This window comes from Alnus glutinosa, chromosome 1 (assembly GCF_958979055.1).
Source record: "Alnus glutinosa chromosome 1, dhAlnGlut1.1, whole genome shotgun sequence".
NCBI classification, from domain to species: domain Eukaryota; kingdom Viridiplantae; phylum Streptophyta; class Magnoliopsida; order Fagales; family Betulaceae; genus Alnus; species Alnus glutinosa.
Window position 1 is genome coordinate 52649560 of NC_084886.1, and position 19329 is coordinate 52668888.

A 19329-nucleotide genomic window follows, 5' to 3' on the forward strand; every position below is an offset into this window, starting at 1 on the left:
AGTGAAACAATTGTCAGCCACGGCTTGATCCATCATGAATAAAAAATAGTGTAATAACAAGGATACATCTATTATTGTCATTGTTAACAAAAGAGAAAATAAAAAATGGTGAAGCTGGCTGTTCAATTGTTCATAACCAAAAATGAGCTTTCAAAATAAATGCCATATGAACATTGCAATGGCCATTCAAAAATGGTGAAGCTGACAGTCACCCTCAAGTTAAAAATCAAAAAATATTGTTACTTGAACTTTCTTTCTGCACTTCCTTGAAACGGCCATTGACTTCAGTAGGTACTTTTCACAAGTATACCCTCTGGCTGTTGAATTCGAGAATCAATTAATGGGTATGTTTGTTAATGTATTTTGGTGGTGTTTTTTTTGTTTTTGGTTAAAACAAAATGTTATGATGTGACATAAATGTAAAACAATTTTGTGCCTTTTGTTAATATTTTTGTTTTGAGAACATAAAACAAAAAAGAGAAAAAAGAGAATTTTAACAAAGGAAGCTGATATTACTGCTCATTCGGAACAGCCAGTCAGGCAGAGGAAACGAAATTTAGATGAAATTGATTTAGTGTTAGAAGGTATATATGTGAAATATCAAAAATAAATCATGCTGAAACCATCAAAAACTACAACTTTTTCAATGGCAGTAGTGCACTGCTATAATAGATGAATCACTTTTGCATATGCAGTTTTATTCTTCCTCTGCTTCAACTTTCGAGTGAGAGACAATATCATCTAGGCGCTAATAGGGGAAGGTGGATAGGAGGAGGAATAGATAAAGAATATAGCTGAGAAGGGAAAATAAAATAAATTATGTATATGTTCTCCTGTTATGGCCAAACATGTGTCATGTTTTGAGGCCAATTCCAGACTTCCAGTCAATTCTTTGACTTACAATAACTTTTCAGTAAGGCCGAGTGCAAATTCTTGGTTTTTTAATTGATTTTAATTGTGACTGACGCCTGACTGTGATAGTTCTTAAGCAACCTTCATTTACAGTCCTTAAGTCTTGGTTTCAGTCTCTCCTACAACTAAAAGCAGGAGCCCCTTCACAATCAATAAAAGTTGTAAAAAATTTATTTTTTCATTTTGTTTACCAGTCAAACATGAAACTCCATACCCCATTATCATTCTTAATGCTTCAACAAGAGCAACTTGTCTCTTCAGAATCAACAGAGACAAAATTTGGGTATTGGACTTTTGAGTTTGAAGATTCTGTATCCATCTTCAGATGCTTTGCTTGTCAATAAAGCCAACCCCTCTAGAGACTGTTTATGCCATTATAATCTGTTGCTTCTTTGTTTGTTTTTTGCACGATGGAAGAGGATGACTTGCCATGTTGCCAGCCCTTGTTTTGGGCGTATCTAATAATATGTTTAGTACTTTTGGCATTTGCAGGTATCACTTCAGGCCTTGCTTTGGGACTCTTGTCCTTCAGCCAAGTTGATCTTGAGGTCCTCATTAAGGCTGGGCAGCCAGAAGCACAGAAGAATGCAACAAAGGTTATGCCAGTTGTTAAAAACGAGCATTTACTTTTATGTACCCTCCTCACCGGAAAATCGCTAGCAATGGCGGTATGTCATGTATATATACATTATGTAAGTCTATATTCTGGAGTAAATTGGTTCTAAATATTGTATAATTGAAGGCACTGCCCATTTTCATGGACTCAATTCAACCGGCTTGGGTTGCCATTCTAGTGTCAACGGCCCTTGTACTTGCATTTGTAGAGGTGAATTCTTTTATTGCTAAATGCAGTTTTATTGTTGAAACAAAATAATGCATGGTTATTAGGTTATTTATTCTATTTGGTTTCTGTAGATCATCCCCCAAGCCCTGTGTTCTCGTTATGCACTGAGTCTTGGTGCAAAACTTGCTACCTTTGTTAGTCTGCTTCTGCTGGTCTTCTTCCCTGTATCATATCCAATCAGTAAGGTAATTTCTATGTTAGATATAACTTGGCAGTGAGTTTCATCCAATTCATGGCATTGAATTCACAATTCTTTGTGGTTGTTCTTAAATGAAACAAACAAAAAGCAAAACCAACACAGTAATTGTTGTAACCAGAGAAACCAGTTAATTGTTGGCTTCACCATCCATTCCAACATCTATAATCTAATGGATATTTTCATTACGATGAGTCAAAGCTAAATGAGGTGAAAAAAGTGCAAATCTTGTTTCTTTCTCACATATTGTCTTAAAAGTTTAAGTTGATAGGAAATGGTAATTTTAATTATTTAATTAATATTTTAACATTCCCCTTCATGTGTGGGCTAACTCTTCCGCCCAAACACGTAGTGTGATATATTTAATTGAAATGTAAGGTGAATTACATAAACAATTGAAATGTGAGAGGTGAATTATAGAGGCTGAGTTTGAACTCCATCCTCTATTCTAATACCATGTTAAATCATCACTTGTTAGCCTAGTCATGGAGGAAACCGGGACATGCTTGGCTCTTTTTTTTCTTTCACGAATAAATAGCTTAGCTTGATGATAAAAGGAATAATTTTCAGATCAAATCTTTCGGACCTAGTAAGGCACGCCAACAATATATAAGATTATGACTGTAAATATTGGCGGTACTTTGCTGCTTTGTTTTGCTTGGCAATGAGGAACTTCTGCTTTGCAATATGTTTGAAATTCATATTTTCGCAGCTCTTAGATTGGTTTTTTGGGAAAGGTCATGGTTCACTATTAAGACGAGCAGAGCTGAAGACATTGGTGGATTTGCATGCAAATGAGGTTGTCTTGTCTTATATTCAATCTCAAACTGCATACCATATGATTGCGTATTTGGTGGTTGATAGTGTTACTAATTGATATTCTGGTGTTCATTATTAGGCAGGGAGAGGTGGAGAGTTATCACTTCATGAAACTTCTATTATTACCGGTGCTTTGGATTTAACAGAAAAAACTGCTAAAGATGCCATGACACCTATATCAGAGGCCTTTTCTCTTGATATAAATTCCAAACTCGATATGTATGTCCCCCTTTTTTATCTCTAACTGATAAGTGCAATTCCTTTACTCCTCTTGTTATTTACAATGACAGTTAATCTCCACTGTTAGGCATACAATGGGTTTAATAATGAGCAAAGGTCACAGTCGTATACCAATCTACTCTGGATATCCAACAAATATCATTGGCGTCATTCTGGTAAGCAAATCAGCAATTAAAGTTTACTATCAACTGATAGGTCTGAGTTAGTTTCTGCGATGACCTCGAAAACTTGGTTAATCATTCTGCATCTCTCATTGATTACTTCATGCTTAGGAAGAATTGTAATTTATATGAACCCCTATTTCTTGTTATTAGGAAGATTGACACATTGGGCAGTCTTTCACTGATACTATAATATGTTTCAACATCACTCAACCTAAAATCTTAAGCGCCCAACTATGTTATATTAATCACCACCACATTGTTACACTCCCCTTAAAATGAAAGTTTTTTTTTATCAATCTTATGAGCAGTCTCCAGAATCACTTGTGTGTTATATGAGTTTGCCTGCATCATGCACCTTTGCCCCTACTGAAGCTCTCGTTTGTGCTCGCGTCATGAACTTTTGCCCCTTATTCTAAGGACCCTCGTCCATGTCTGCACCTTGTACCTTTATCCCTCCTCCAAGAACCCTTGTTTGTGCTTGTACTACTCAACCATTGGCTCAGATACCATTTGTTAGCGAGATTAACATCATAGGAAATCTTTCACTAATACCATAATATAACATATTGGGACACCACTCAACCCAAAAGATTAAATTTTATAGGCTTGAGCCCAACTATGCTATATTAACCACTCAAACTTGTGGCATTTTTTTAATGTGGGAGTTAATCTTTATACGCTCACAAATGTATACTCAACACTTGTTATGTGAATTAGCAAATTTGCACAGCTTATAGTGGAAGTGTTGGAACAAGTGGCTCATATTCTCTTGGGCATCATATCATATATATAAATAAAAGTCGAGTTCCAACTTAGAATTGGCATAGAATTATGACACGTGGTGTGAACCCATAATTTTTAAACATTGAACCGGTCTTTTAAGTAAAAAAACCGATGAATTTTTAAAGGTTGAACTGGCTTTGTCATGATTTTAATAAATTTATTATGCTTTAATAAAAATATCATGGGTGTGAAACTTTATGAGACCAAAATAAAGATTTTTTCGAATTATTGCATTAAGTGTCATTATAGCCACATTAAGTAGTGAGATTTTTTTTAAAAAGTTATAATTAAAAACATCATATCATATAATTTTGCATGGATTTTTTAACCTATAATAAAAAGTACGATGAAGATGTGTTTAAATTTTGAAATTAATAAGAATTCTCACGCATAGCGCGGGTTATGAGCTAGTAGAGAGTAACAGTAAAGTGACCAGTTACCGAACTCAATTTTTGTGTAAATTGAGTGATGGAAAAGAAAAGTTGCATATTGTGAGTTTTAAAAAATACATGCTCATAAAAGACAATAATTAACTACATCGTATGATATGGTACTTCATATACCGATGACAACCATAGATTTACCATTATGCAGATTTAGGGGTGAAAACCTGATTATGGTTTATCAGTTGAAATTGGTAATTGTAACCGGTTAGCCAAAATTGCCAACTAGCTCCGGTAATCGGTTATTTAATAATCGGCGAATAGGTTGTGGGGTGTGGGGGCAACGCCCTCGCGGTACGGTACAGGGTATTTTGGGGTTTTTCATATCTGTCCGTCCAATAGGGTTTTGTTATAAATAATTAAATATGTTATACTGTAGCCTTAAATCATATTATTGAATATAGCTGCACTCCTGTGGACGTAGGCACATTGTCGAACCACGTAAATCTTTGTCTTGTTTTTCTCTTGCTCTCTCTCTTTTCGATTCCATATTATTCATCATTGTTGTGCACGGTAACAACAGGAAGAGTAAGTGAAAGGTTTTCAAACAATTACTAGTTCCAAGTAAAATGGAGAAAATGTGCTCAGATGATACACATTTCTAGCACAGTCATTTGATGCAGCAATATCTTTGGTGTCATGTAACCGCAATACTAACATTTTTCTGGATTTAGGTTAAGAATTTGATCTTCTGCCGCCCTGAAGAAGAAATTCCAATAAAATATACGGCAATCAGGAAAATTCCTAGGTATCAATTTTTACAACATTACAAATTTGTGTTCAATGTTGCTGTTGTTTTTGCCTAATGATGGCATCACTCTGTATATCGTTTGTCATAGGGTATATGACAATTGGCCACTCTATGATGTACTGCATTTATTTGAGAAGGGTCACTGCCATATGGCTGTTGTTATTCAGAGCAAGGAGGATGCTAACAACATAGCAAATAATGCAATCGGCAACACTAACATGTTTACCATAAATACTAATTCCAGTTCATATCCACTGCCTGCAGAGCACAGAGGTAACACTAGTGTCATACCTAATAGTACAATTTTTATTTTTTTTTTTATTTTTTTCTGTCTCTCACATTTTTTGTAACTATTAATATAAAATTTGAATTCATAGAAAACCACCACTATCTTGGGACTGAAAGTTGTATATCACGATTTTACAGAATTATCTTCAATTGATGAGAAAGAGTATCTGAGTAACTCCACAGATGCATCTTCTCTTTTTTCGACTGACACAGACTATTATAGTGCTGTAATGACAAATTTCATTGAGCAAGATGGAAATTTGCATCCCCAGTATAAACAACGGGAACGAGGGGGTGGAAAAACTTTACAGGATTATCTAGAATCTCATCGAGGAAATTTGGAGGAGGAGGTCATTGGAATCATCACAATGCAAGATGTTATAGAGGAACTGCTACAGGTAATATTGTTAAGAGGTTATGGTTCATTTGATTGAAGTTTAACTTGAGTTGCATATTTTACGATTATCATAGTTAGCTGATATTGGCACGATTCATAAGACCTGTTCGTAAGCCGCTTTAATAAGAGTTGAAATATTAATCAAATGGTTAAGTTTATAATTTCCTATCAACTTAAGCTTTTAAGGTAATTGATGATTCAACATGGTAAATATCAGAATAAAAATCTTAGCGTATCTCATTGAGAAAATAATGTAGTATTAGAAGAAGAGCAAAGGATGAAACATAAGTTTGCTTTTCTCTTGACCCTCATTGCTAGACCAATGCACTCTTTATTAATAGTGCAATTAATATTTACATGAATTAAGTTTCTAGTGGTAATGCAACATTTTCATTATGCATAAGTAGATCAATGTTATTGCATGAAGTAATGTTACTCTTCACATTCATTTTACACTGATTGACTGGCATGTTTTAAGTAACTTTTCATGTTAGCCACTTAAAACATGTCACATCAGCCGATGTAAAATGAACATGAAGAGTAGCATTACTCTATTGCATTATAGCGTATGGTTATCAAACGTATCTTTCTAATTTATCTACTTCAATCTTTATATAAAACTACATAGTTCTTAACCAATTTTCTCTGGTTTTTATGGATGATAAGAAGGCTAAGTCTAGCTTTGGATGTGAGCCACTCTGTATATCAAGAGTTGGGGATTAAAATGTAAATTTAGGATCAACTCTGGTTTCCATTTTTGTTTTCACATGTTTTTTTGAAGAAAGCTAATGCTTTTAGTTCTGTTCTCAAGGAAGATATACTGGATGAAACTGACCACTATGTCAACGTTCACAACAGGTGAGTAATGGCCGTTTATGTTGAAGCTAAATGCCACTCCACATCATTTTTACTGATGTGTGTTATCTTTATCATTTGTTTATTTTTCCAGAATTAGAATCAATCTGATATCTTCAATAAGATCATCATCAAGGTCTTCAAGAAGATCTTCTACTTCTAATATTCATGGGAGAACTCCAGAACCATCTCCACTACACTCTTGTGCATCATTCAGGGATTTACCTTTTTATGCAGCCCCCAGTCACAAGAGCCACTCCATATTCCTCCCCTGAAAACTCCTTGGTGAATTCTCCAGCTGGTTGATAGCCAAAATCCAGAATCATTGTGCATTTGTGCCCCCAAATGATCACTTCTAAAAAACTCTCTTTTTTTTAAAAAAAAAAAAAAAAAAGAACTTCAATTACAAACAAAATACGAGCATTATGTTAAGGTATTGTTTAAATGATTAAATTTATCATTTCTTATCAGTTTAAACTTTTGAGATAAGTGGTGATTGAACATTATATTAGAGCAGAGGTCATGAGTTTGAACCATATCTCTATAATTCACCTCATATTTCAATTAAATATTTCACATGTTGAGCTTCACGTATTAAAGGAGCGTGTTAAAATATGAATTAAATAATTAAATTTATCTTTTTTCAGCAACTTAAACTTTTAGAATAAATAGTAATTTATTATAAGGAAACGCATTAAGTTCCCTTCGCTGCAAAGTAATAGAATTGAAAATTTTGTTCGCTAGTTTAGAATAAGCTCACTTCATATTTCAAAAAGAGCATGTTAAAATAAACATAAAATATAAAGAGAATAGCGGAAGAAGAACATAAGAATTTCGGAATAGTTCGGCGTTCAGAGGCCTACATCTACTATTAAGAAGTGCCATGTGCAGGTACATTTTAATTTTAATTTTATTGACTCGATTCATTTGTGTTTTAAAGTGACTCTATTTATAGTAAAAAATGAGATAGGCGAAGTGGGATATAAGAAAGGTAAAATCTTAAAAAAATCTGATTACAATAATATGATAAATACTTAATAAGAAAATCAACACAAATATAAAATAAAATAAAAAAAGATCCTATATTCTAACAGAACGATCCATTAGGGGCCCAATAAAAAAGGGGTACCCAAGCGGCCAGGCACGTGTCAACGGGCCAATAAAGAAAAGGCCTACCTTGAGCATTAAGAAATTGCTGCTGCACGATCACAGATTCACAAGATCCATATTGAGAAGATCGAGAATAAGGGATCGAAGGAGTTGCTAGCTCTCGTGGTGGGTGTTACCGCGCTAGTGACGAAAGTGGTGGACTTATTTTAACGTTTTGCTGATCGAGAGTAGATTCGAACAACTCGAACTTCGGTCGGCGCTACCAATCCCACCAAACACGCGGTGTTGATGCACTCAATGTCATGCACACCTCAAAAAAAAAAAAGAAAAAAAAAGAAAAAAAAAAAAAAATTAAGGTTGAGCTTTCTCTTAAACAAACTCTCTTTGTTTGTCATTACATGCGGTGATTTAAACATGCAATATGTTATTGTCTATGTAAGTCATCAATTCATTTTTAAGGTTTAGAAATATCTTATTTTATTCTCTTATTTATGGTAATAATGGAAGGTTGTAAATCACGATAATCCACTGCATGCTAACATGTGCAAACACGTGTGTGACCTCTAATTAAGCATGCAAGTCATTGTCTATAAGATGAGAGACAGAACTAATTAAGGACGCGTTTGGTAGACTTAAATGATAATTATTTGGGAATAAAAACCGAGCATTACTATGAATACAAAAAGTTTGAATGGAATGACCATTCATATTCATTTGTTTGGGGATAACACATGAATTAATACTAATTTTTTTAAAATATCCTAAGTAATGTGGCGCAATCAAATAAGAATAGTGATTCCATTCCTGAGTCTATTTATGTGTACCAAACATGCTCTTTTAAGTGTTGGTAGGGGGTATGTCTCCCTTGCTTTTCAAAATTTTCCTTAAACATTAAGTTTATACATAGGACTTAAAAATTAGACTTGGCGTTCCTTTCATACTTTGGTCCCTTCGAATGAAAAATTCCGATTCAGTCCGCTTATGCTAAAGTGTGAAAACACTTATGTACGTGACCTCTAACCTCTAATTAAACGTGCAAGTCCTTGTCTATAACATACTGACGAAGTCATTTTTTATGCATTATGATGATATGATCTGTAAAGATAGCTATCATATTGTTGCCAACAAGTAATCTCAACTGCAAATGTAATTCTTTGAATAATTTTTTTAAAATTTTTTTCCTCTCTCCCTGTCGATAGGTATAGACAAAGGAACTGAATTAATCAATTTCATCAGCATGCATGCTGTCGAATACAATACTTGGATATGGTTTTTATTGTTAAACATATAGACCCATATCACTTTCAATAATTATTTAACAAGGTTTAGTGCCTTCTGCTGGCTTCTTTCTTAGTTATAGTTATATAATTATGACCAGACAATCAGAGGTGACAGTCCTTACCAAATGCATTGCTGTTTCCAGCCGCCATTGGCCTCGAGAGTCCCAAGCTAGCTAAATGTTATTTTTAATGAATCCAATGGTCTATAATATTATCTGCACAATTAGAGAGAATCCGGGGTCATCGAATTGCACAATTGCTGTTCATTGTTTACTCATACCAAGCACAAAAAGCTTTTTATGTGAAAAAGTTCAAATGGCACCGTTTTCTTGGGATTCCGTGACTTCAATTTGGTGGAGTTTTTACCAGGGAAAGCATAGAATGTAACTGGGAAACCAGTTACGAGCTACCCCAGTTACGAGCTACCCCAGTTACTTATGACAAAAGCTATCTGACATAGGTTCACAGCAATGAAGGATTGTTGAAGACGCAAAAGGTAATCTTTCTACCTTTAGTTGGTATCGGGCGGTCAATTGAAAATTTAGTATTTGTTTGTTGTAACTAAATCCAAAAGCCCCCTCACAATCAATCTAAGTTATTGATGACACTAAGTTTACTTTTGCAGATTGTTTTTTCGTTTAAACGTGGATAGTTCTTGTCAAGTATCTCAGTTTTGAACTTTAGTTATAAGAGTTACTTCTCTCTTTAGAATCTGTAGAGACAGCAGCCTGTTAGGATCTATTTGGTCCAAAGGGCTCTGTATCTGTCTTCATATTTCCCATTCTTGTTGTCTTTCACCAAAACTCTAAACCCTTTGCTCTTTGTCTGTTAATGCCTACTTCTCTTTAAAGCCGACCCCTTCGACTGCATGCTTCATGCAATTATAACCTGTCAATCTGTCATTGCATTTTTCTTTTCTTTTTTTTGTTCATTCTTGGCCACACATAGTTCATCCAACAACACAATGAGAGGAGATGATGTGCCTTGTTGCAAGACTGAGTTTTGGTTTTTTCTATGCATATGTATCGTCCTTGTGTCATTTGCTGGTATAGCATCAGGCCTGGCTCTGGGACTCCTGTCCTTCAGCCAAGTTGATCTTGAGGTCCTCATTAAGGCTGGTCAGCCCCAAGAGCGGAAGAATGCAGGTTGGAATTCAGATTTAACTAGATTTGAGCAATTTCCTTCAAATTATTATACTATAAATTATGCTCCACCAATTATTGTTCTTTTTTCTTTTGCTTATTGATCATCTGCAGCAAAGATAATGTCAATTGTTAAGAATGAGCATTTACTTTTGTGCACCCTGCTTGTGGGAAAATCACTAGCGATGGAGGTATGTCACATTCAATATAAAGAACACAAAGTTTAAAATCTGAATTTAAATTGATTGAGACTGTTTGTCTTATTTAAGGCACTTCCAATTTTCCTGGATTCGATACTCCCGTCTTGGGCTGCTATTCTTATGTCAGTTACCCTCGTACTTGCGTTCGCAGAGGTAAAGTCTATATTGCACAACTCATTAATTGTTAAAACTCAAAAGACATGGGTGGTGTTATCTGTTTATATATTTATTTTATTTTTCTCTAGATCATCCCTCAAGCTGTCTGTTCCCGGTATGGACTAAGTCTTGGTGCAAAACTGTCTACCTTTGTTCGGCTGCTTCTGTTCGTCTTCTTTCCCATATCATATCCAATCAGTAAGGTAATCTTCGTTGCAAAAGCTTGACACAGAATGTTTTAGTTTGCTTGGTTTCGCCCTACACCTTTTTATCCATACTTAATTAACTTCCACCCATGAGTTGGAATGATATACAAACCAATGACATCAGTAAGAGCTCTAAAGCACACTAACAGGACTTCTGAAGGATAATTGGTAGTGGAGGACCATTAGAAATTATTTTAAACCTTTGTACTTCTAATCTACTAGCAGTGGCGGAGCCAGAAAATTGGTTTAGGGGGGTCAAAATTTTTTTAAAGAAAAATTGTGAATGAAAATGTAAGCCTTAAAACGAAATGCACAGAACTAACCATAAAACGCAAGATTATGTAAACAAAACACACACTTCAGCACCATAGGTCCATAGACACCCTTTCCTAAACAAAACACAGGTGCCGCCAGCTATATGCAAGATTACGTGTGGAAAATTATGCTCAAATGGTTTACAAGGTTTTTTTTGTAGATATGCTCTTCGAATTTTGTCTCTATCATTAGGATGGTAATCAGAAATTTTTTTCCTTAAATAGGGATCGGCTGCTAGATTTGCTAAATCTACCTCAATACGAGCTCGTTTAGAATTTGATTGTAGCTCAATTAAATCATTGTTCTCCATAATCTCAGACAACTACAATTATATATATTATACAATTAATATATGAAACAAAAATTTTAGGTCTATATATATTCCTAAGCAATTAAATATAAAAAAAATTATAAAAAAAAAAAAATCCAACTATAAAAAAATAATAAATTAAAAAAACAATTAAAATATAAAAACTTAAATTTTAATCAAAATAAAAGTTGATTACATATTTACATACCTAATATGCTGGTTGAACTTTGAAGATTTAATTAAATGGTTGAAGCTTGAAAGCTTTGAGTAACGACAATGAGTTAGAAGCCGGATCCATCTTCTCCTCTGAGTTCAGTGATTTGAAACTTGTTCACAATTTGTAAAAATAATTGATGTATGTGTTAAGTTTAACCAAAGCTTTTAGATAGTCTTATGGGTTACGCAACTTACGCTCAAACCTCAAAGTTTACAAATTTTCTGAGTGAGATTTGACTCTCACACGGCTCTAAGATCACTTCACAGTCTCGAGCACATCGCACTCTACACAAAAGACTGACCCGAACTGACACATTGCACATGTTCACACACGCACGTCGTCGCACAGGCTGCACAAGTTGTAATTCATTTGGTTTTTTTGCACATGAATTCATTTGCTTTTTACACATAAATTCATTTGCATTCAATTTATTTACTTTTTGCATTAAATTGTTTTACTTTTTGCACGACTTCAAGCCTTGTAAATAGTAAAGACTCATCAGTCTCTTCACTCTCTTGTGAAATGTAAAGACTTTTAGTCAAAAAGAGTACATATTACTCAAAGGCTATTCAGTCTACTTGATAGGCAGCTGTCAGCTTGCTATGAGTTATCCGAAGATTCCGAACGTGCGCGACTCCAACTCTCCAAGTTATGAGTTATGAGTAATCCAACTTTTTTCCTTTTTTTTTATTTAAACGTTGCGTTTTGGATAAAGAATAAAAAAAATACTATCATCTTCTACCTTCGTCCTACTTCTTCAACCTCTGAAGAGTCTGAACTAAACTACTTACAGTCTTACAGAGTAAGTGAATAATAGAAATGAGAAAGGTGGGGCAGAAAAAAAAAAAAAAAAAAAAAAAAAAAAAAAAAAAACTCAAGACAAAGCGTGGGCAAGCTTGCCCTTTGATAAATTGCTGTTGGGGGGGGGGGGGGGGGGGGGGGGGGGGGGGGGGGGCATTTCAAGGGCATAAAAAAAAATTATACCATTTGTAAGGAAATTTTTTAAGAAGTCAGGGGGGGCACTTGCCCCCCCTCGACCCCCCCTGGCTCCGCCCCTGTCTACTAGTGAAGGGACCTCATTCATGGCCCAACAAGGTTGAACCCCCATCCTCTTAATTCTTTCAACCACCATAGTTTCTCTTCATCTGCCATGCTTCCGAGAATAGAAGAATCTTGATTATGTTAAAGCATCTATCCTTGCTAGATGAGAAGAAACTTGATTATTTTGATCATGTGAAAGAAGCACCACAGGAGAGAAGATTGACTTGTGACAGCAACCATTTAAATCCAGTTAGGCTGCCTGTGCACACTCTACCAAGAAAGTTTTTTGAGCCAAGATATATTGGGGTTGAACTCATAACACCACAGAACAAAGAGCAGAGACATGGACAAATAATCAAACAGCATAATCGTCATTATTTTGGAGCCACCAGTCGTCTAAAAGGTGTCTATGAGTAATGAACATGACACATGTTACATAAACAAAGCTTGTGCATCAAAGAAAAATGTACCAAGAGTAGAATTTTGTGACTCAAAATAAACTTTTTGGGAACCAAGATAAGCTATGAAAACACATAAAAGAACATATATCAAGGCACTTAGCCTTTTTTCTTTAGCTTGACAACTAGGAATTTGGTTTCACAATGTATTTCGGCCTTTTCTGGCAGCTGTTGGACTGGCTTCTTGGTAAAGGGCATTCTGCACTTTATAGACGAGCAGAGCTAAAGACATTGGTTCATTTGCATGCGGATAAGGTTTGTTTCTTATATATACTGCGTCAAATATGATTGCAGTGTAGCAGAAAGATTTACGATTGTGACATGCTGATATTCAATTTTAGGCAGGGAAAGGTGGAGAGTTATCACATCATGAAACTGCCATTATTACTGGTGCTTTAGACTTAACACAGAAGACGGCTAAAGATGCTATGACACCCATCTCTGAAACCTATTCTCTGGACATAAATTCAAAACTTGACATGTATGTATGTGCCTACCCTTTTATCTCTAAGTGATATTAACATCTCCCTTTTATCTCTCACTACAAATTCGGCATATCTTTATCCTTAGGCATACAATGGGTTTAATAATGAGCAAAGGTCACAGTCGTATACCTATCTACTCCGGAAGCCCAAAAAATATTATTGGCCTTATTCTGGTATGGCCTTTTTAATTGTCTTTTCTATCAACCAAAAGTGGTTTAAGATTTGCTTAATTGATTTTCATTTTTGAGTATACTCTTGTTGGCTTAGCAAAAGAAAAAGAAAAAAAGAGAGAGTATAATCTATCTTGAAGCAACTTTTTTGGGGTCATATAACCACATTGCCATTTGTTCTTCTTGGTTTTAGGTTAAGAATTTGATCTTCTGCCGCCCTGAAGATGCAACTCCAATTAAATTTATGACTATCAGAAGAATACCTCGGTAAGAGAATTCCTTTTTCATACTGCCGATTTAGGACTATCATATGAGAGTTTCCACACATCTTAAGTTTTATGGCCATATGCCTATGCATATGCTGTTGTTTTTTTGCCGATGATGCATGAGTGTCTATGTCTTCTATGACAGGGTATATGAAAATTGGCCACTATATGATATACTGAATGAGTTCCAGAAGGGTCATAGCCACATGGCTATTGTCATCAAGTGTAAGAAGGATATCAAAGACACTGACCATACTGCATTAGGCAAGCATACCACGCTGGATATAATTATCAATCCAAATTCAAATCAAATGCGAGCAGAGAAGAAAGGTATAACACTAGATAGTGTCTCATAGAATCACAGTTTTCTTGAAAATAATATTTTGCATTCATTTTTCGTTTGATTTGTCAATTTCAAATTCATGGGCAAAGACTACTGCCATGACATTCAAGGTTATGGCTCTGAATTTCACAGGATTATATTCTCCACTTGACCAGAAAGAGCATCTGAGTATCTCCGCAAATTCTTCCCCTTTGTATTCAAGTGATATAGATGATCATAGTTCAACACCAAAGAATGTAATGGAGCAAGAGAAATATTTGAATTCACAGCATAAAAGACGGGAGCAAGGAAGTGAAAAAAATTTATATGAAAATTTAGAACAAATATCAAGCAATTCGGATGAGGAGGTCATTGGAATCATAACAATGGAAGATGTTATGGAGGAACTGTTACAGGTTGACTGTGCAAGTTATCGTTGACAGTCCTTAGATTATAGTGAAGTTTTATAACTGATGCATACTTCCATAATTCATCAGAAAAAATAGATGATTTTATTCTCCTATTCTTGCTTTAACTTGAGCTTATGTTGCTTAATATATAATCTTTGTCTTACAATTGTTGAAACATAATCCTCATAAAGAATTTGGTGGTTCTTGTTGAAGAAGTAATGCAGTATCTTTGGGAAGAAAAGCATAGGGTTCAACTAAAGCTTGCTTTTTCTCCTGAAATCTCATCTTTCAAATTATGTAGCATATATTCTGCAATAAAAAAAGAAAAAAAAAAATATTAAGAACCTTATTGTTCCTGCATTGCCCAACGCATGCACTCAACTTTAGAACAGACATTCCGATTATATGAAAAGTTTCTATGGTTCTGTAACTTCCATCATGCATAGTTGACCCAATTTTATTGTATAATCATATGTCATATTTCTATACCAATTTTATACAATTAGTCCAGCTTGGGATAGAGCCCCTTGATCTGATTTCTGGATTTACTGGATTAGGTGTTATGAAAAGATTAAATTTAATTGTGTTTATCAAAGATTAAGGTGGAATGGTTCTTGTTCTTATTTTTTTTGTTTTCTTATGTTGTAAGAAAGCTAATGCTTTTTGTTCTGTATTGAAGGAAGATATACTGGATGAAACCGATGAATATGTTGATGTACACAACAAGTGAGTAATGGACATTTCTTTTGTCCTAGATGCTGTTTCACCCGAGACCATTTTGCTGGTTTTGAAATGTCTTTGGTCTTATTTAATTCTGTCTCTTTTTCCAGAATTAGAATCAACCTGCGATCTTCAAGAAGATCATCATCTAGATCTCCCAGAAGATCTTCTGCTTCCTATCCTTATTGGAGAACTCCTGAGCCATCTCCACTCTCTTCCTACACTCATATACTGCATTCACCAATTGCCCCATATGTACAGACCCCACTAGTAAGACCAACAATATATGCTTCCCCTGGAAGATCTATACCGAATTCTCCTACTGGATCTGCAGGCCGTGTTCACAGCTCGCCATCCTCCCATCGAGTATGTCATAATTTTAATTATCCATGCTTTTGAAAGAGAGATCATTGTGTTCTGTTTAATTGAATAATGTTTTTGACATTAAATACAATCTTGAATGTACTTTTTGGAATTCACAATGCCTAGGCACAAGTTAAATGCTTCAGAAACTGTTATGTTACTGGAAGTAGTAGAATTTATTATCATAATAGAATGGCGAGGCACTTGTAAAGTGCTTTAGAAATTATCTGTACATATTGGAAAAGGGAAGAGAGGATGTTACTATGATTATGTTCTGAGAATAAGCTGTATTGAATCTATGCTATTGCTGCTTCTTATTCTATTGCCATATTCTATGGTCAATGTACCTTATTCACCCTCAACTTCTTACCAGGTATCAAGAAAGTTGTATAAGAAGCTATTACATGATGGTGGTTTTCATAAAGCTCCAATATAGACAAGTTGGAGTTAACTGGCTAGCATCACTTGGAGAAGTTTGCAGCATCAAAACTGCATTGACTCTCTCTCTCTCTCTCTCTCTCTCTCTCTCTCTCTCTCTCTCTCTCTCTCTCTCCTTCCTATTGGTTTTTTTGTGTATAGTAAAATTTGTATGTTCCTTCGTGTGTTTGGTGGAGTGTTTTTTGTTTTTTATTTTAAAAAGTGTTTGTGATGTTACATAAAGGTGTAAATTATTTTTATGTTTTGAGGAATGTTTTGTATATAGTTCATAGTGTACCTACATAATTGCAATTTCAAGAAAGATATTGGGACTTTCTTTAAGATCTACTCCTGATAATACATCAAGTCGTTTTTCCTTATCTTTTATAGTAGTAGTTCAAATAAACTCTTTGTGAATTTTCTAACTTGATGAATTTGAAGGCATATTTTAAAGAAATTTTTAAAATTTTTTAGGAATGAAGCCGTCAAGGTAAAGCCTTTTTTCCTGGTTTTCCACCCCTGTCGGTCGAAGCTGTTCCATCAAATTATGTTGAACAATATCATATGTCCCCTTTTTTATTATTATTATAGTAGATTTTTTTTTGTCACGTGAATTGCACGTGTGAAATTAAATCGCTTTAAAGAAAATTGAAATAGTTACTTGAAATTACTTTTCTATAATATATGTTTATGACTATATATATTATTGTATGCTTCTAATTAGATTCTAATTGACCACGCAATAAAAAAGGACTCAGATTTATATCCTCAAAATATTAATTCATTAGCTCCAAAAATATATGAATCGTATAGTCATTAAGGAATAACGAAAGAACAGAGGATAAACAAACTGATTCTAATTTTTACATTCTTAATATTAGATGTTAAAAAAAAAAAAAAATCCAATTCTATGAAACTTCCCTAATTGGTGAAACTTTTTAGGACCAAGAAGTCGTCATATTTTTCTTTTTTTTTAAAAAAAAAAAACAAAAATTAATTATTATGTGACCAAGCCTATTCGGTTTATAAATTAGAATTTAATATTTACTACTCCTATATATTAACGGTCGTAGGACATAATAACTTTCGAATTGTTAAACATTTTATAGAAATTGTGAGGTTATTTTGTTTTTTGAATCGTTATCAATTTGGATAATAATTTTTGAAAGAGTCTCCATAAGACTAATTTCTCTGAATGGGTTATGGCAGGGACGGCACTGCATGGTGGCTTCGACCCCCAAACCACGATATTTTTCCTAATTATTTTTATAATCTTTTAAAAATTAAAATTTTACCCTCTCAATTTTTTTATTTTTTGATTTTACTCTCAAATTTCAAATGCAGTTCCGCCCCTAGGTCTTGAGCTTCTGGTCATCTTACTTGGACAACCCGGGAATTGATTGTTGGGGGACGAAAAACCATCCCCCAACCGGCATTTATAATAAACAAATGCTTTTTGATAAAAAAGAAAAAAGAAAAAAGAAAAAAAAAAAGCCTATTTTAATGAAAATAGGGGGCAAGGGGACGGTAACCTGTCCCATGCCGATCAGCTCTCTGGGCAACTCTTCCCAATTTGTTAAAAATTCGACCATCAAATTATTGGAAATTCGAAAATATATTTGCGGGACAAGTATGTACGGCGAACGACATGACTACAAAAGTGATAACAATAATGACAATATATTATTGCAAACAGATCATTATTGCAATAATATACTGTTATCAATAATATATTGTCATTAATGACAATAATTTCATAATCTGCACTAGTTATATTTAATTATCCAAATCACCGACTTTTTCTTCTTGATTGTGCTTGGGCTTGGCTTCCATCAGCATGTATTGACTATTGCATGCCAATTGCCAATGCATTCCAATTTTGTGACAAGTACAATTTGTACCTAACCTCTTTTTTTTCTTCTAATTAATGAATAAGAAATTGCAATCAACCTATTGAAGAAATATATGAAAACCTGCTTGGCTGCTTTCATATAAAATACAAACAACTTATTAATGCTGCATATTAATTAATCGCGCACAATTTGTACCTAACCTTACTATGCAATAAAGTACATTACTAGCAGGAAAGTTTGATAGGTTTTGAGACATGAGGCAACAAATTTAAGGAAGAAATTTTTTCTTTATATTTAAATAATGTATTTTTTTAAATTAAAATTTTTAATTTAAAAATCATTTTTGTTGTTTGTTTGATGCAAAATTATTAATTAAGTTTTTATATTTAAAATTTTCAACAACTCATTTTTAATTGATAATATAGAAAAGTCCCCAAGAGGTAGCTCAATTGGCTGGGGACCACGCCTCATGAAGCGGAGATTACTAGTTCGAATCTCCTTCCTCCTCTTGTGTGGATATGTAAAAAAAATAATAAAATAATAATAAAAATTGATAATATATAAAACAGAGAGGAAGAAAGAGAGACAAATATGAAAAATTGAAAAGTGATTGAGAGAAAGCAATAACATTAATGGATTTATTCCAAATCTCTGTGTATAGTGTTGTCAATTAAAGATGAGGAGTGAACTTTTAGCTCTCCTCTTTTGATTTCTTTAATTATTATTATTATTATTATTATTATTTAATTTTTAAGTTAAAGAGAGGGAATAGTAAATCTCTTAATTCGTAAATGATTAGTAGTTGGTTACCAATAAAAGATGAGTGAAATTAGCTCATCTCTTTGGACTTCTTTAATAATTTTTTTTTTTTTAAGTGTAATAGCACCAGGATTTTTTTTTTCAGTCATTGCTACTACTTTCTGGATTTTGGGGGCCTTATTTGAATGTGAATCTTAAAATACTGTCTAATTCGCCTACGGTTAGAACCAACCCTAATTACTCAATAAAATAAGTATTAAATGGTGTGATATACTAGACACAATTTGTTATCATCTTTGCCTATGTGGCAATTTTTACTTTCTTTCTTTTTTTTCTTTTTTTTTTTTAAAAAAAAAGCCCCCTAATTATAGCTAGGGGACTATCTTGCCGCATGGGCAAGATGATCAAGAGTTGTGTATTGAGTTGACAAAAAATCA

The 19329-nt window shown here is 34.1% G+C and overlaps 2 protein-coding genes across 4 annotated transcripts; both read left to right on the top strand.

Moving 5' to 3' along the window:
- The first annotated feature begins 1224 nt into the window (after positions 1 to 1224).
- On the top strand, positions 1225 to 7228 carry LOC133862703 (DUF21 domain-containing protein At4g33700-like). 2 transcript variants are annotated; one of them, XM_062298565.1, is made up of 11 exons: positions 1225 to 1580; positions 1655 to 1738; positions 1828 to 1941; positions 2665 to 2751; positions 2851 to 2990; positions 3079 to 3166; positions 5076 to 5149; positions 5241 to 5425; positions 5579 to 5838; positions 6653 to 6695; positions 6787 to 6939. In XM_062298565.1, the coding sequence occupies exons 1-11, from the start codon at positions 1323 to 1325 to the stop codon at positions 6801 to 6803; spliced, it is 1350 nt and encodes a 449-aa protein (XP_062154549.1). In that variant the 5' UTR covers positions 1225 to 1322; the 3' UTR covers positions 6804 to 6939. The 2 variants fall into 2 exon arrangements, with proteins under 2 accessions (XP_062154549.1, XP_062154542.1); XM_062298558.1 differs by having other exon boundaries at positions 1228 to 1580; positions 6649 to 6695; positions 6787 to 7228.
- Positions 7229 to 9343: 2115 nt separating this feature from the next.
- On the top strand, positions 9344 to 16622 carry LOC133862718 (DUF21 domain-containing protein At5g52790-like). Of its 2 annotated transcripts, none has more exons than XM_062298569.1 (14): positions 9344 to 9578; positions 9708 to 10227; positions 10339 to 10415; positions 10494 to 10577; positions 10670 to 10783; positions 13296 to 13382; positions 13469 to 13608; positions 13698 to 13785; positions 13976 to 14049; positions 14194 to 14378; positions 14524 to 14786; positions 15460 to 15506; positions 15611 to 15866; positions 16237 to 16622. In XM_062298569.1, the coding sequence occupies exons 2-14, from the start codon at positions 9951 to 9953 to the stop codon at positions 16297 to 16299; spliced, it is 1755 nt and encodes a 584-aa protein (XP_062154553.1). In that variant the 5' UTR covers positions 9344 to 9578; positions 9708 to 9950; the 3' UTR covers positions 16300 to 16622. The 2 variants fall into 2 exon arrangements, with proteins under 2 accessions (XP_062154553.1, XP_062154560.1); XM_062298576.1 differs by having other exon boundaries at positions 9346 to 9578; positions 10135 to 10227.
- The last annotated feature ends 2707 nt before the right edge of the window (positions 16623 to 19329 follow it).

Bases quoted from the DNA above. Each gene is read 5' to 3' on its own strand.
- LOC133862703 (XM_062298558.1), top strand. From the start codon at position 1,323: ATGGAAGAGGATGACTTGCCATGTTGCCAGCCCTTGTTTTGGGCGTAT. The intron at 1,739-1,827 runs GTGAATTCTTTT...TGGTTTCTGTAG, and splicing joins TTGTACTTGCATTTGTAGAG to ATCATCCCCCAAGCCCTGTG. The intron at 2,752-2,850 runs GTTGTCTTGTCT...GTTCATTATTAG, and splicing joins TGGATTTGCATGCAAATGAG to GCAGGGAGAGGTGGAGAGTT.
- LOC133862718 (XM_062298569.1), top strand. From the start codon at position 9,951: ATGCTTCATGCAATTATAACCTGTCAATCTGTCATTGCATTTTTCTTT. The intron at 13,786-13,975 runs GTATGGCCTTTT...TCTTGGTTTTAG, and splicing joins ATATTATTGGCCTTATTCTG to GTTAAGAATTTGATCTTCTG. The intron at 14,050-14,193 runs GTAAGAGAATTC...CTTCTATGACAG, and splicing joins ACTATCAGAAGAATACCTCG to GGTATATGAAAATTGGCCAC.